The 10,970-nt window shown below is 48.4% G+C and overlaps 1 protein-coding gene and 1 long non-coding RNA gene across 2 annotated transcripts; both read left to right on the top strand.

Annotated features, from left to right (window-relative positions):
• Positions 1-1,140: 1,140 nt before the first annotated feature.
• LAG3 (lymphocyte activating 3) lies at positions 1,141-3,685 on the top strand. Its single transcript, XM_029913604.1, has 5 exons — positions 1,141-1,195; positions 1,459-1,630; positions 1,795-2,021; positions 2,356-2,528; positions 3,581-3,685. The coding sequence occupies exons 1-5, from the start codon at positions 1,141-1,143 to the stop codon at positions 3,683-3,685; spliced, it is 732 nt and encodes a 243-aa protein (XP_029769464.1).
• A 138-nt stretch (positions 3,686-3,823) lies between these two features.
• Positions 3,824-9,894, top strand: LOC115271379. The gene is made up of 3 exons (XR_003899935.1): positions 3,824-3,871; positions 4,143-4,261; positions 9,291-9,894. It is a non-coding gene; the product is annotated as an uncharacterized LOC115271379 (long non-coding RNA).
• Positions 9,895-10,970: the final 1,076 nt, after the last annotated feature.

Here is a 10,970-nt window from a genome sequence, read left to right as displayed (position 1 = left end):
GAGGGATTCTCTGAGGTGACAAGGGGGCCCCATGTGTGACGGGATGGGAATCTACGAATTGCACTATGCAAAGTTCAGTTCCATTCTCCCTGAACTTCCCAGCACCTACATGGGAGCTGGGAGAAGCCCCCACATCACAGGACCTGAAGTGGCGTCTCCCCAAAAGTGGATAGAGAGGGATCATTCCCTCCCTGTTCAGGGATGCAATGTCTTGCCATGCAGCCCCCAAAGCACAGTAACCTTTTCTGCAGCCTCCTCCCTCAGCTCCTCCTGGCCATCTCCCTTCCAATGTGGTCCTGGATTTTGGATCTACTAGTCACATTTGTCCTGGCTGAAGCTCACTTTATTTCCTGGCCCCATCTCCCACGGGAGCTGGAACAATTTTTGTGTGTGGGGGAGGGTGCTGAGAGCCATTGAACCAAACTGTAAACCCTGTATATGATAACCACTTCAAGCACTCCTAGTTCCAGGACCTATGCCATCTCTAGTCTTAGTCCTTTTGGGTTATTTGCCTGTCCTTCCTGTTTGCAGCTCCTCATTTAGTGTCCCCTGTGAATTGGAAAAACAGAAAAAGAAAGCATATATTTGAGAAAGTAAAAGAAAAAATGGAAAGAGGAACAAGGCATTTTGAAAAGACTAAAACAATTGGCGGAAAGATCAAACCAAAAAAGGTAAGATGAAAGAAAAACATGAAGGGCACTTGCTGGGAAGTGTCTTCTACAAATTTTCCGCTGTCTGGGTAGAAGCGAAACTGTGAAGAAAACAACAGAAACCCAGAGAGAGAATTTCCACTAAAAGATGCTTAGAACACAATCTCTGACTCCTCCTTCCTCTGTCTCCATCTCTTTCTGCACGTGCCTCAGTCTGATGCTGGTTTCTTGGCTGTGACGCATCTTCTCAGTGCTGTGAGGAAATTAGCTGCCCACCCGCATTATAAGGGCATCTAGGGAACAGGCTTTGATCAGAACGAGAGAGAGCGAGTGAGAGAGCAAGTGAACGAGAGAGTCTGACCAACCCACTCACTTGTCCCCTTCTTTGTCCAGTCCATGCCTCATTCTCACTCGTCCCTTGAAGCTTTGGATCCATTCTGGCGGTGAAGTGAGTGTGGAGACACATCCCCTTTGTCTCCTTGATGCCACCATGACATTGGCATTTATGCCACTGTCTCTCACCCTCACGCTGCTGGTGACCAATGGTAAGGGGGGCTGAGTATTTTTGGGGGTGGAGGGTAGTTGCACTGGGGACATTTGGGGGTTTACTTGGTCCACAGGATTTTAGCAATTCAAAGCTGAACGCTTGGCAGATCTTGCTTTCCTGACCCTTCAGTGTTCCCTTATTCCCATATTGCTCCCCAGCCCTCCTCCATTCTCCTTGGCAGGGTCCTCTCAGGACAGGAAAAAAACTTCTCCACTCCCATTTCTAACCCCCCCCCCCACTCAGTTCTCTGTCTTGTTGCAGCCAGCAGTACTTCCCCTGGAGCACCAAAGGAGCAGAGGGGGGAGCAGAGGGTGTGGGCCAAAGTGGGAGACCTGGTTGTGCTCCCCTGTCACCTGAGTCCTCAGGAGCTGCAGAGCAGCTGGAAGCAGCTGTATGAGAAGACAGCTGTCCGCTGGGAGCGGCATGGGGAAAGGTAATGCAGGCTGCGAGGGTGGGGGTGCTGTGCTTTTTGATTCTTTTCCTATTTCTTCTCCTCTTCCACAGTCTTTGATTCCCATCCCTTCTCACTGCCTTTCCTCCCATCTCTTTCTCTCCCTCTCCTAGTATTAACTCATTTCCCCCTGCTCATATCCCCAGCTCCCACAAAGAGCCCCACATGGTGCTGGAGGTGGAGTACAGTGGTCTCCTGAAAAGAGCCCGATCCATGATGCCCCGAGCCTCAGTTAGGGAAACTGGCTTCCGCCAAGGGGACTTCTCCCTCTGGATTGAGCCACTACTGAGTGACGATGCAGGCCATTACGAGGCGCTGGTGAGATATGGCAAGGAGACTCGGCGCTGCCAGTTGGAGCTGGGCATGGTGACAGGTACGAGAAGCTGGAGCCCAACAGGGATCCCTGGAACAGCAGGGTACTGTCAGTTAGGACCAAAAGTCCTGGGAGGGGAGCCCAGGACTGGAACAGGAGGTTAGAAAATGAGATGCAGCCTCCTGAGATTAGGCAACTCCCCTGTCTTCATCCCATGGGTTGAGAGCTCCAGAGAGGGAAATCTCTAGGTGATAAACACAAGGAAAACAGGGAGACCAAGGACAGGTTGGTTGTCCCTTCAATGCCCCGCAGAGAGGGGCTGGGAGCTCCAAAGAGGGAATGGTTTTAGGGCTCCCCTGTGACATTAACTTCTCTTTTCCCTTCTTCTCCGCAGTGACTGTCAATCCCCCAGGCCTCCTGGTGGAAACGGAGCCTCTCTTGCTAAACTGCAACTCCAGTCATCCAGCTAAGCTTGTGGGGATGCGCTGGTTCCATAATGGCAGCTTGGTCCCCATCTCCAGCAGGTTTCGTTCCCGCCATGGGGCTCTATCCATCTCCAGGCCAACTGTGAGCGATTCAGGACCCTGGCGCTGCGAACTCACATACTCAGATGATGAGAGAGTTTCTGCCACATTCAACCTTCAAATTCTAGGTAACTCTAGCCTCCAACTCACCCTCTCAGCTCCCAGAGACCTCTGGCCTCTCACAATAGCCGCCTCCTCTCCAACTCCTGCCCTATCGTGAGTAGCCTCCTTGGATCTCTTTGCTTCCCTCCCTGCTTTCTCAGTCATGGCTCCCCTCTGTCCCAGCATCCCCTCCCCACAAGGGCTGGTAACCTCCTCTTCTGTTGCAGTTTGGTGGACCTCATACCACCTAATGTTGCCCTACACTCTTTGTTTTCTCCAGGTTTTGCTGGGCCAGCCTCTCCTGTAGTCTATGCTGCAGTAGGATCTGCTGCCAACCTTCCCTGCCTCCTGAACCGAGACCCCAGTGCTTCCAGCATTCTAGGGGTGTCAGTCCACTGGAGCCGTCTTGCACGAGGGGATCTGGAAATATGGGGCATCTCCAGGAATGGGAGCAATGGGAGCTTCACCCTCCATCTCCCTGAGGTGGGGCCACGGGACGCAGGGCAATACTGCTGTGCTGTCTCTATCCATGGCACGACCATCACTAGGGATGTGACCTTGGCAGTGATGACAGGTGAGCAATGGAAGCCGAGAGGATGCCAAGGGCACTCTTCCCATCCAGTGGCTTTCACTGGCTTGGAGAAAATCTCCTTGCACACCAATGTGGTGAGTTTGGGCTGTTCTTGGCCTGTCCAGCCTCCCCATGGGGAGAGACCCTGTGTCTCAGCTCGGGCATTTAGCTGCACAGGAGTGGAGTCTCTCTATCCACAGGATGCTGTGCTATAGGAAGGTTTCTCATGGTGGTTCAATTATTTTTCTTTAAGAAATCTGTCTTAAAGTAGGAAAATGGGGGGGGGGAGCCAGGGAGTCAATGAGAGAAGGTGTGAGAGTGAAAAAGGAGGAACGTGACAGAGGAAGGAGGTGATGAAGGGATGGGGCAGGAAGAGGCTCTGCTTTCTTTGCTGAGGGTATTTCTGTTTCCCTCCCCCACAGTCACCCCAAGTATCAAAGGGCCAGTCGCTGAAGGCTCTCGTCTGCTGCTTATCTGCAGCCTCACCCACCCCAGGGGGCACGAGCACTTTCAGTGGAGGCAACTGAGTTCAGGCCTCAGCAATGGGAGCTCATTTGAGGCCACTCCCAGGAGCCCAGCAGTCCAGCGCTACTATCTGGGTTCCACCCTGGAACTGACCCATGTGTCACAGGAGGATATCGGCACCTGGGAGTGCAGTGTCCATGGCTCAGAAGGGAGGCTGGGAGCTGTGGAATATGAGCTGTATATTATAGGTACAGTCTCCCCTGTGCCCAATTCCCTCCACCCCACCCCACTTCCATCTCCCTGTGCCCCAAGATTTATGCTCCACTTGACCAGCCAACATTTTCCAAACCTCGTCCATACCCCGAACTAGTCCCAACCCTCTGACTCCCCACCCCAACTCTGCCAGACCAATTCTACTATTCCCTTTCCAATGTCAGCCCCCTCAGTGCAATCCCATCCCTTTCCCATTCCAATCACCTCCCTTTCACTCTCCTTTCTAACTGTGACTTCTCCTTACAGGTGCCCAGCTCTCTGGTCCTTGTCCCATTCTGGATGGGCAGACCTCTTTTGGCCTTATCCTTGTTCTCGTTCTCCTGCTTGTGGCCTCCATCCTGGCTTTGATCCTGCAGAACCGTAGGGTGAGTCAGTCCAATGCCCTGTCTCTGTCCATCTGTCTTCTCTCTCCAAGGCCATTGTTCATTCCTCCTTGGGCAGAACTGTCAAAGAAGTGTCTGAGTAGCATGACAAAGGGAGAGTGAATGGGAGAGCTGAGAGGGAAGAACCAGGGGGGAAAGGGCTGTGATTGAGCCCATCTAAGCTTGCCAACCCTGCTTCAGGTTGGGCTGTGTGTGCAGGGCAAAGAGGCTACATTGGGTAGCCTGCCAGCTCTGCCCTGGTCATATGCAATATGTACTGGGAATATAGGAATTGCCAGGCTGGATCAGCCCAGTGGTCCTGCTAGCCCGGTGTCTTGTCTCTGACAGTGGCCAAGTGCCAGATGCCTTAGAGGAAGGGGCAAAATACCCTCTAGTGGACAATTTATAGTTTCCTCTTAACTCCTGTCAGTTTGAGGTCCTCTTGTGCCTTAAAGGATGAGGGTTTATATCCCTTCCAAACTATTGTGGTTGTACTTTCTTTTTCATAATCTGATCTAATGTAATTGTGGATGTTCTCAATTCCCATACAGATTAATAGATTCCAAGGCCAGAAGGGACCATTGTGGTGATCTAGTCTGACCTCTTATATAACGCAGGCCCTAGAACTTCCAAAGATAATTCCTGAAGCAGATCTTTTAGAAAAACATCCAATCTTGATTTTAAAATGGCCAGTGATGGAGAATCCACCATGACCCTTAGCAAATTGTTCCAGTGTATGTAAATGTCCAGTACCTTTTTGAATCCTGCTAAGCTCTTGGCTTCCACATTATCCTGGGGCAGTGAGTTCCCGGGGCTCATTATGCAATGTGTAAAAACTCTTCCCTTTTATCCATTTTGAAATTGCAGTCTTTCAATTTTACTGATAATCTTTGTTCTGTGTTATGATAAATTCATCCTGACTGACTCTCACTCAGTTAGAATTTTGTTTTCATCTAGAATATCCCTTCTTATTTCTCTCGTCTCTAAACACAACAAACTCAGTCTTTCATTCGGAAATCTTTCAAGGCCTCACATCATTTTCATCACTCATATCTGAAGCCCCTCTATTTTACTATCTCTCTTTAGAGAAAGGGTGACCAGATAAGGTCATGTCACTAATTTTTCCTAGTGACATAGGAATAGCTCCAGTAGCATTCTCCATCCCATTCCTGTGCATGCTAATATTTTGTTGGCTTTTTAACTACTGCTACCTGGTGAGCAGAGATTTCCCCTCCCCCCACCCCCCAATTTTTTTCCAATTACACAATGTCTAGGTCTTTTCCCGTAAGTAGTTATGGTTAATTTAAAACCAAATAAATTGTTGGAGTTCAGATTGCTTTCAATGTGAATTACCATGCCTACACCAGTGGTCACCAAATTATTGAGGGTCGCATCCTCCCCTTACCCTGTCTGCCTCCAGGGCCAGGAGTGGGGCTGTGGCTTGGGACGGGGAGATGCTGACAGGGGCAAGGGGGTCAAGGCTGGGGCCATGGCCAGGGGCCGAGGCTGGGGACAGGGCCATGAGTGGGACTGGAGCAGAGCTGGGGGTAGGGAAGGGCTGGATGGTGCTCCCTCCCCACATCCCTAGGGGCTGGTCTGTGCCCTGCCATGCCCTCTTTTTCCCCCCACCCCCAACCCCTCCTGGACTTTCCTCCATGCTATGGGCGGCAGGTATAATAGGCTGGGGAAGGCTGTGCTTCCCCAAACAGCTCTCGCCCAAGGCCCCCAATGTCAGGTGAAACTCAGTGTAGACCAGAGGTCCCCAAGCTTATGGTTCACCCATTGCCCATGCTCCACACACCCCTAGGGGGCGTACCTCACACTTTGGGGACCTCTGGTCTACACGGAGTTTCATCTGCAATTGATGTCCATTCATCTAGCTTTAATTCATAGATTCCAAGGCCAGAAGGGACCATTGTCATAAACTAGTCTGACCTCATGTATAACACAGGCCATAGAACTTCCCCAGCCTAATTCCTGTTTGGACTAGAGCAGATCTTTTTAGGAAAAAATCCAATCTTGATTTAAAAATTGCCCGTGATGGAGAATCCACAACTCTCTGTGCTAGCTCGGTCTTCTCCAGTGTTGTTAACTTAAATAATGTTGTGCTATATGCATATTTTGCTACTTCACTACTCATCCCCTTTTCCAGACTAGGTAAACTTTTAAAATCACTGAAGGACCTAGGATCTCAAGTCACATTGTCAAAAGTGATTTAGGTACTTGGGGAAACTAAGGCTTATTGCACTTCAACGGGCCTTAAGTGAATAAAAATTGCCAAGTTGCTTCTGACAATTTGACTTCCAGGCTCCTAAGTAGGGTTCATTGAAAACTCGTTTTTTTTACTATATTAATTTTTTTGCAAAAATTACTTTTTCAGAAACTTTTGACTTGTCACCGAGAATCCAAAATTTGAATTTGGAAATGCCAGAAGTGTGTCTCATGGGAGTTGTTGTTTGGGTGCCTAATGCCCCCATTCTTCTCTATGGGCCAAGTTCTGCAAACAGACTTCCATCTTCCATGATGCACCATGGCTGTAGAACTCCCATGATGCACCACAATGGCTCAACAAGAGGGGAGATATAGACTGACCAGGGTGCCTGGCCCATAGAGGAGAATGTGGGCATGGGGCATCCAAACTACAAATCCCATGAGTCACTGGTAGCATTTCCAAATGGAAAGCATTAGTGTTTGGCCAAAAATGTTTAGGTTTTGATTTTTTTTTTTTCCCACCAAGAAGTCAAAATTTTCTGTGGGGGATGCCCCCATTTTCTGGCCAGTTGTACTCCTAAGTCTTTTAGGCACTTAAAAAAAATTGTACACATATAAACATGGTAAACACCTGTCCTAGTACAGAACCTTGTGGCACACCACTACTAACCTTTGGCCATGATGAAAATGTATCATTTATTCCTACTTTCTCTCTGTTAGCCAGTTTCTGATCCATAATAAAACTTAACCTTTCACACCATGCTACTTAATTCCTTAACAGCATCTCAGAAGGGACTTTGTCAAAGTCTTCTGAAATCTCCCCCTCTCCCTCCCTCCCCCTCCCCCCCAAAATCATGGTAACTGGGTCATTCTTTATTCACAATATTGGTGACTCATTCAGAGAATTCTAATAGATTAGAGTGGCATGATTTTCCTTTGCAGGCACTAGTTTATAGCTATCAGATCATGTTCTTCTAAGGGTTTTATAGTGCTCTAATTATTGTTTCAAACAATTTTCCTGTTCTATGGTAACTTTCGTGCTACAGTTTTTCTGGGGCTGAGGTCAGACTCACTGATGTGTAATTATCAGGATCAATGTACACTTGCTGATTTTAATGAGGCTGCATATTCTTGTTAGCAGCATCAGACCCAGGTCCCATCGACTCCTGGTGACTTGTCACACTTTTTTAATTTATCAGTTTGTTCTAGGATCTCCTTTTTTCAGACTTCAGCCTCTCGCAGTGCCTCAGCTTTGTCACCCTAAAGAGCAGGTCTTTGTTAGGTATCCCCCCAACATCCTCAGTGGCAAAGACTCATGCAAGGAAATCACATTTCTTCTGGGCAAACTTGCATTGCAACTTCCTCCTCTAATTGCTCCCCCAGTGGTCCATAGGACCCAATTATTCTCTCAGGCTTCCTGCTTTTCGTATACTTTACTGGGGCTATGTCTACACTATTACAGTAAGTCGACCTATGCTACACAACTCCAGCTACATGAATAACTAAGCTGGAGTCAATGTACCTTAAGTCGAGTTACTGCAGGGGGTTGACAGGAAAAACTCTCCCATCGACTTATCTTATTCTTCTCATCGTGGGTAGAGTACAGGGGTTGACTGGAGAGTGAACTGTCAATTTTGTGGGTCTTCACTAGACCCGCTAAATCAACCGCCGGTGGACTGATCTCAGTGTTGATCCCAGCTGTAGTGTAGATGTAGACTGGCTCTCAAACTCTTTAATACCAGGACCTCTTTTTCTATAATGGGGACTGCTCTCATCTAGCAGGGCTATCCCTATCCCTATTTCGCAATATAGACAGGACAAGCCCCTGTTCATCACCCACCTGGAGGTCTCAAAGCTCAAGCTGAGAACCCATGGTACACTTGAAGAGTAACACCCCAGAGTTTACTTCAGTAGAGGTGACCCTGAACCTTTCAATACTATTAGAGCTATGTATCCACAGGATAGTGCTCCTGAGTGTATTTTGAATGATTCAAGGTCTGGAAAGCCTGTCTCATCATGAGAGACTCAAGCAGCTCAATCTATTTAGTTTCACCAAGAGAAGTTAATAGGTGAATTGATCACCGGCTACAAGTATCTACACAGGGAAGGGATTTCTGATAGTAGACAGCTCTTTAATCTAGCTGAAAAAGGCATAGTAAGCGCCAATGTCTGAGTTGAAGCTAGATAAAAGGTTGCACCTTGTTTCTAATCTGTATTTAGCAGCAAGTTTGATTATCCATTGGAACAATTTACCAAGGGTTACGGTGGATTCTTCAATCAAGACTGGATGTCTTTCTGAAAGATACGCTCTAACTCAACCAGAAGTTATGGGCTTGATGCAGAAATTCCTGGGTGCATTCTCTGGGTGGGTTTACACAGGAGGTTAGACTAGATCATCATAATGGCTCTTGGCTCCTTTCATAGATTAAGGCCACCACATTAAAGGCATAACGCAACTATACACAGCATAATATCAAGCCAGCATTCTCCACAGGAAAGGGAACTTGACTATGGAGCATGACTCCTGGGTTGTTGTTCTCAGCTCTAGAAGAGGACTGGAGTATAGTAGTTACAGCAAGGGAAACTGGGAGTCAAGTTTCCTGAATCCTATTCCTGGTTGTGTGAGAGAGAAGGGTATAGTGGGTTAGAACAGGAAGAAGTAGAAATCAGGATTCCTGGGGTTCTCTCTGTGACTATCTAGGCCCCTGAGGGATAAGACCTACAGTGGCTATTCAGACCCAGGGGCCAGATGTAAGCATCATGCTGGGGCCAGATGTAAGCATCATGCATTCCCCAATCATCTCTTCTTTTTCCCTTTCAGATATTCTCCCCAGCCTTCCCGGCACTGGAGCGGGCGGTTACCACACCCACACCAGGGAATGCAGGAAAGGATGAAGGCCAGGAAGGGAAAAGCCTGCAAACAGAGTGCTGATGGAAGAGAAGGCACAAAGGTCAATCAGAATGGCAAGCACTTTGATGGGAAAACAAGATTCTGCTACACAGCTGGGGGATGGGAACCATTCAGACTTGTCCAGAGGGCATGGAGGTCACATGGACACAGCTTGGGGACCATGCCACTGCTGAGGGAGTGGGAGTCATATGACAAAGGAGATAGGAGTCACCTGGGTGCAGGAAGGTTGGGATGAGGGGTTGTACAGGTTTCTGAGCTTCCTTTTTGGAGATGAAGGACTCCAGTGTTCATAACCTGTTTCACTTCCACTTGTTTCTCTCACACCCTTTGTCTCCTTTGGCCTTTCTCCTTCCTTTGAGGGGTGTCAGTGGCCTTTAACAGATGGGGAGATTGGCAGAGACCTGGCTCCCCTTTGCCCACAGGGCATTTAACTTCCCACTGCCAACTTCCCTCTCTGTGTATCCCATAAGCACCCTGCTCCGGCACTTATTCGCTGGCACAGCGGATCCTGCAGCCAGAGATATTGCATTGTTGAGTTTTTGCTATAGTTTATTAGCACTCAGAAGAAAATATCCTTCAATAAAACCCCCCCACTAGAAACTCTTTGGTCTCTGTGTGCATTTGGGGTGAAATGGGCCTGTCTAGCACATTGTTTGCATCTGGTTGTCTGTGTGAAGCAGCTTCCCTGAAATCTGCCCCCTTTCTGTGGATTTCACTTTTATTTTTGATTTCCTGCTGTACATCGTTAGTTTCTAGCCTTTCAGGAAGGAAAACAAAATGGCACCAGAGAAGGAAAAGTTGAGCGTGCGCGCTCTCTCTCTCTCGCTCTCTCTCTCCACCATTCACTCTTTCTGAGGAGACATCAACGCAAGAGCTCCTGACCACTCGTGATCATTAAACATCCCTGTCATTTCCCCCTAGTTTGGGGCATTAACCTGTCAAGTGTCCCACACCAGGCTCCCTGCTGGGTGCATCCATTTCACAACCCTAAATCCCCCTGTGGTCTCACTGTATACAGAACTCCCCTTTGCTTCCTGTCACAAATTATTGTGCAGTGCTGCTGTGTGGCTGTTAAACCGCTGCTGTGTCCTACCTCAGCGGTAGCTGCATTAAATATTACTGTAGGCTTGCAAATTTTGTAGCTTATGTAGGCTGAATGCATTGCACACGCTAGGGGCTCTTTGCATCCCCTATTCCCCACCCCCTGTTCCTTGTGTGCCACTGTCCCGTCCCCCTCTATTTCAGGAACTCTTTATAACATCACTCCCCTGCTTCATGCCAGGGGTTCTGTTTGCCCCCTCCCCATTACTAGGGTCCTCCATTTTTCTCCCATGCCAGGGCATCTATGTCTCTTCTGTCCCTCTTACCATTGTCCCCCATTCCCCCTATCATGCCAGGAGCTCCCTTGTCCTCTCCCTTGCCTGTTACACAAAAGTAAGGCTTTTGACACAGTCCCCAATGACATTCTCATAAGCAAACTAGGGAAATGGGGTCTAGATGGAATTACTATAATGTGGGTGCACAACTGCTTGAAAGAACATACTCAAAGAGTAGTTATCAGTGATTCACTGTCAAACTGGGAGGGCATAT

Source organism: Terrapene carolina, unplaced genomic scaffold (assembly GCF_002925995.2).
Source record: "Terrapene carolina triunguis isolate 2854851 unplaced genomic scaffold, T_m_triunguis-2.0 Scaffold740, whole genome shotgun sequence".
Lineage (NCBI taxonomy): Eukaryota > Metazoa > Chordata > Testudines > Emydidae > Terrapene > Terrapene triunguis.
Note: the sequence above shows the minus strand (reverse complement) of the source record. Positions and strands in the feature narration are given on the sequence as shown.

Coding starts and splice junctions, on each gene's coding strand:
- LAG3 (XM_029913604.1), top strand. CDS start 1,141: ATGACATTGGCATTTATGCCACTGTCTCTCACCCTCACGCTGCTGGTG. Junction 1,196..1,458: donor CACGCTGCTGGTGACCAATG/GTAAGGGGGGCT, acceptor GTCTTGTTGCAG/CCAGCAGTACTTCCCCTGGA. Junction 2,529..3,580: donor TATCCATCTCCAGGCCAACT/GTGAGCGATTCA, acceptor CCTCCCCCACAG/TCACCCCAAGTATCAAAGGG.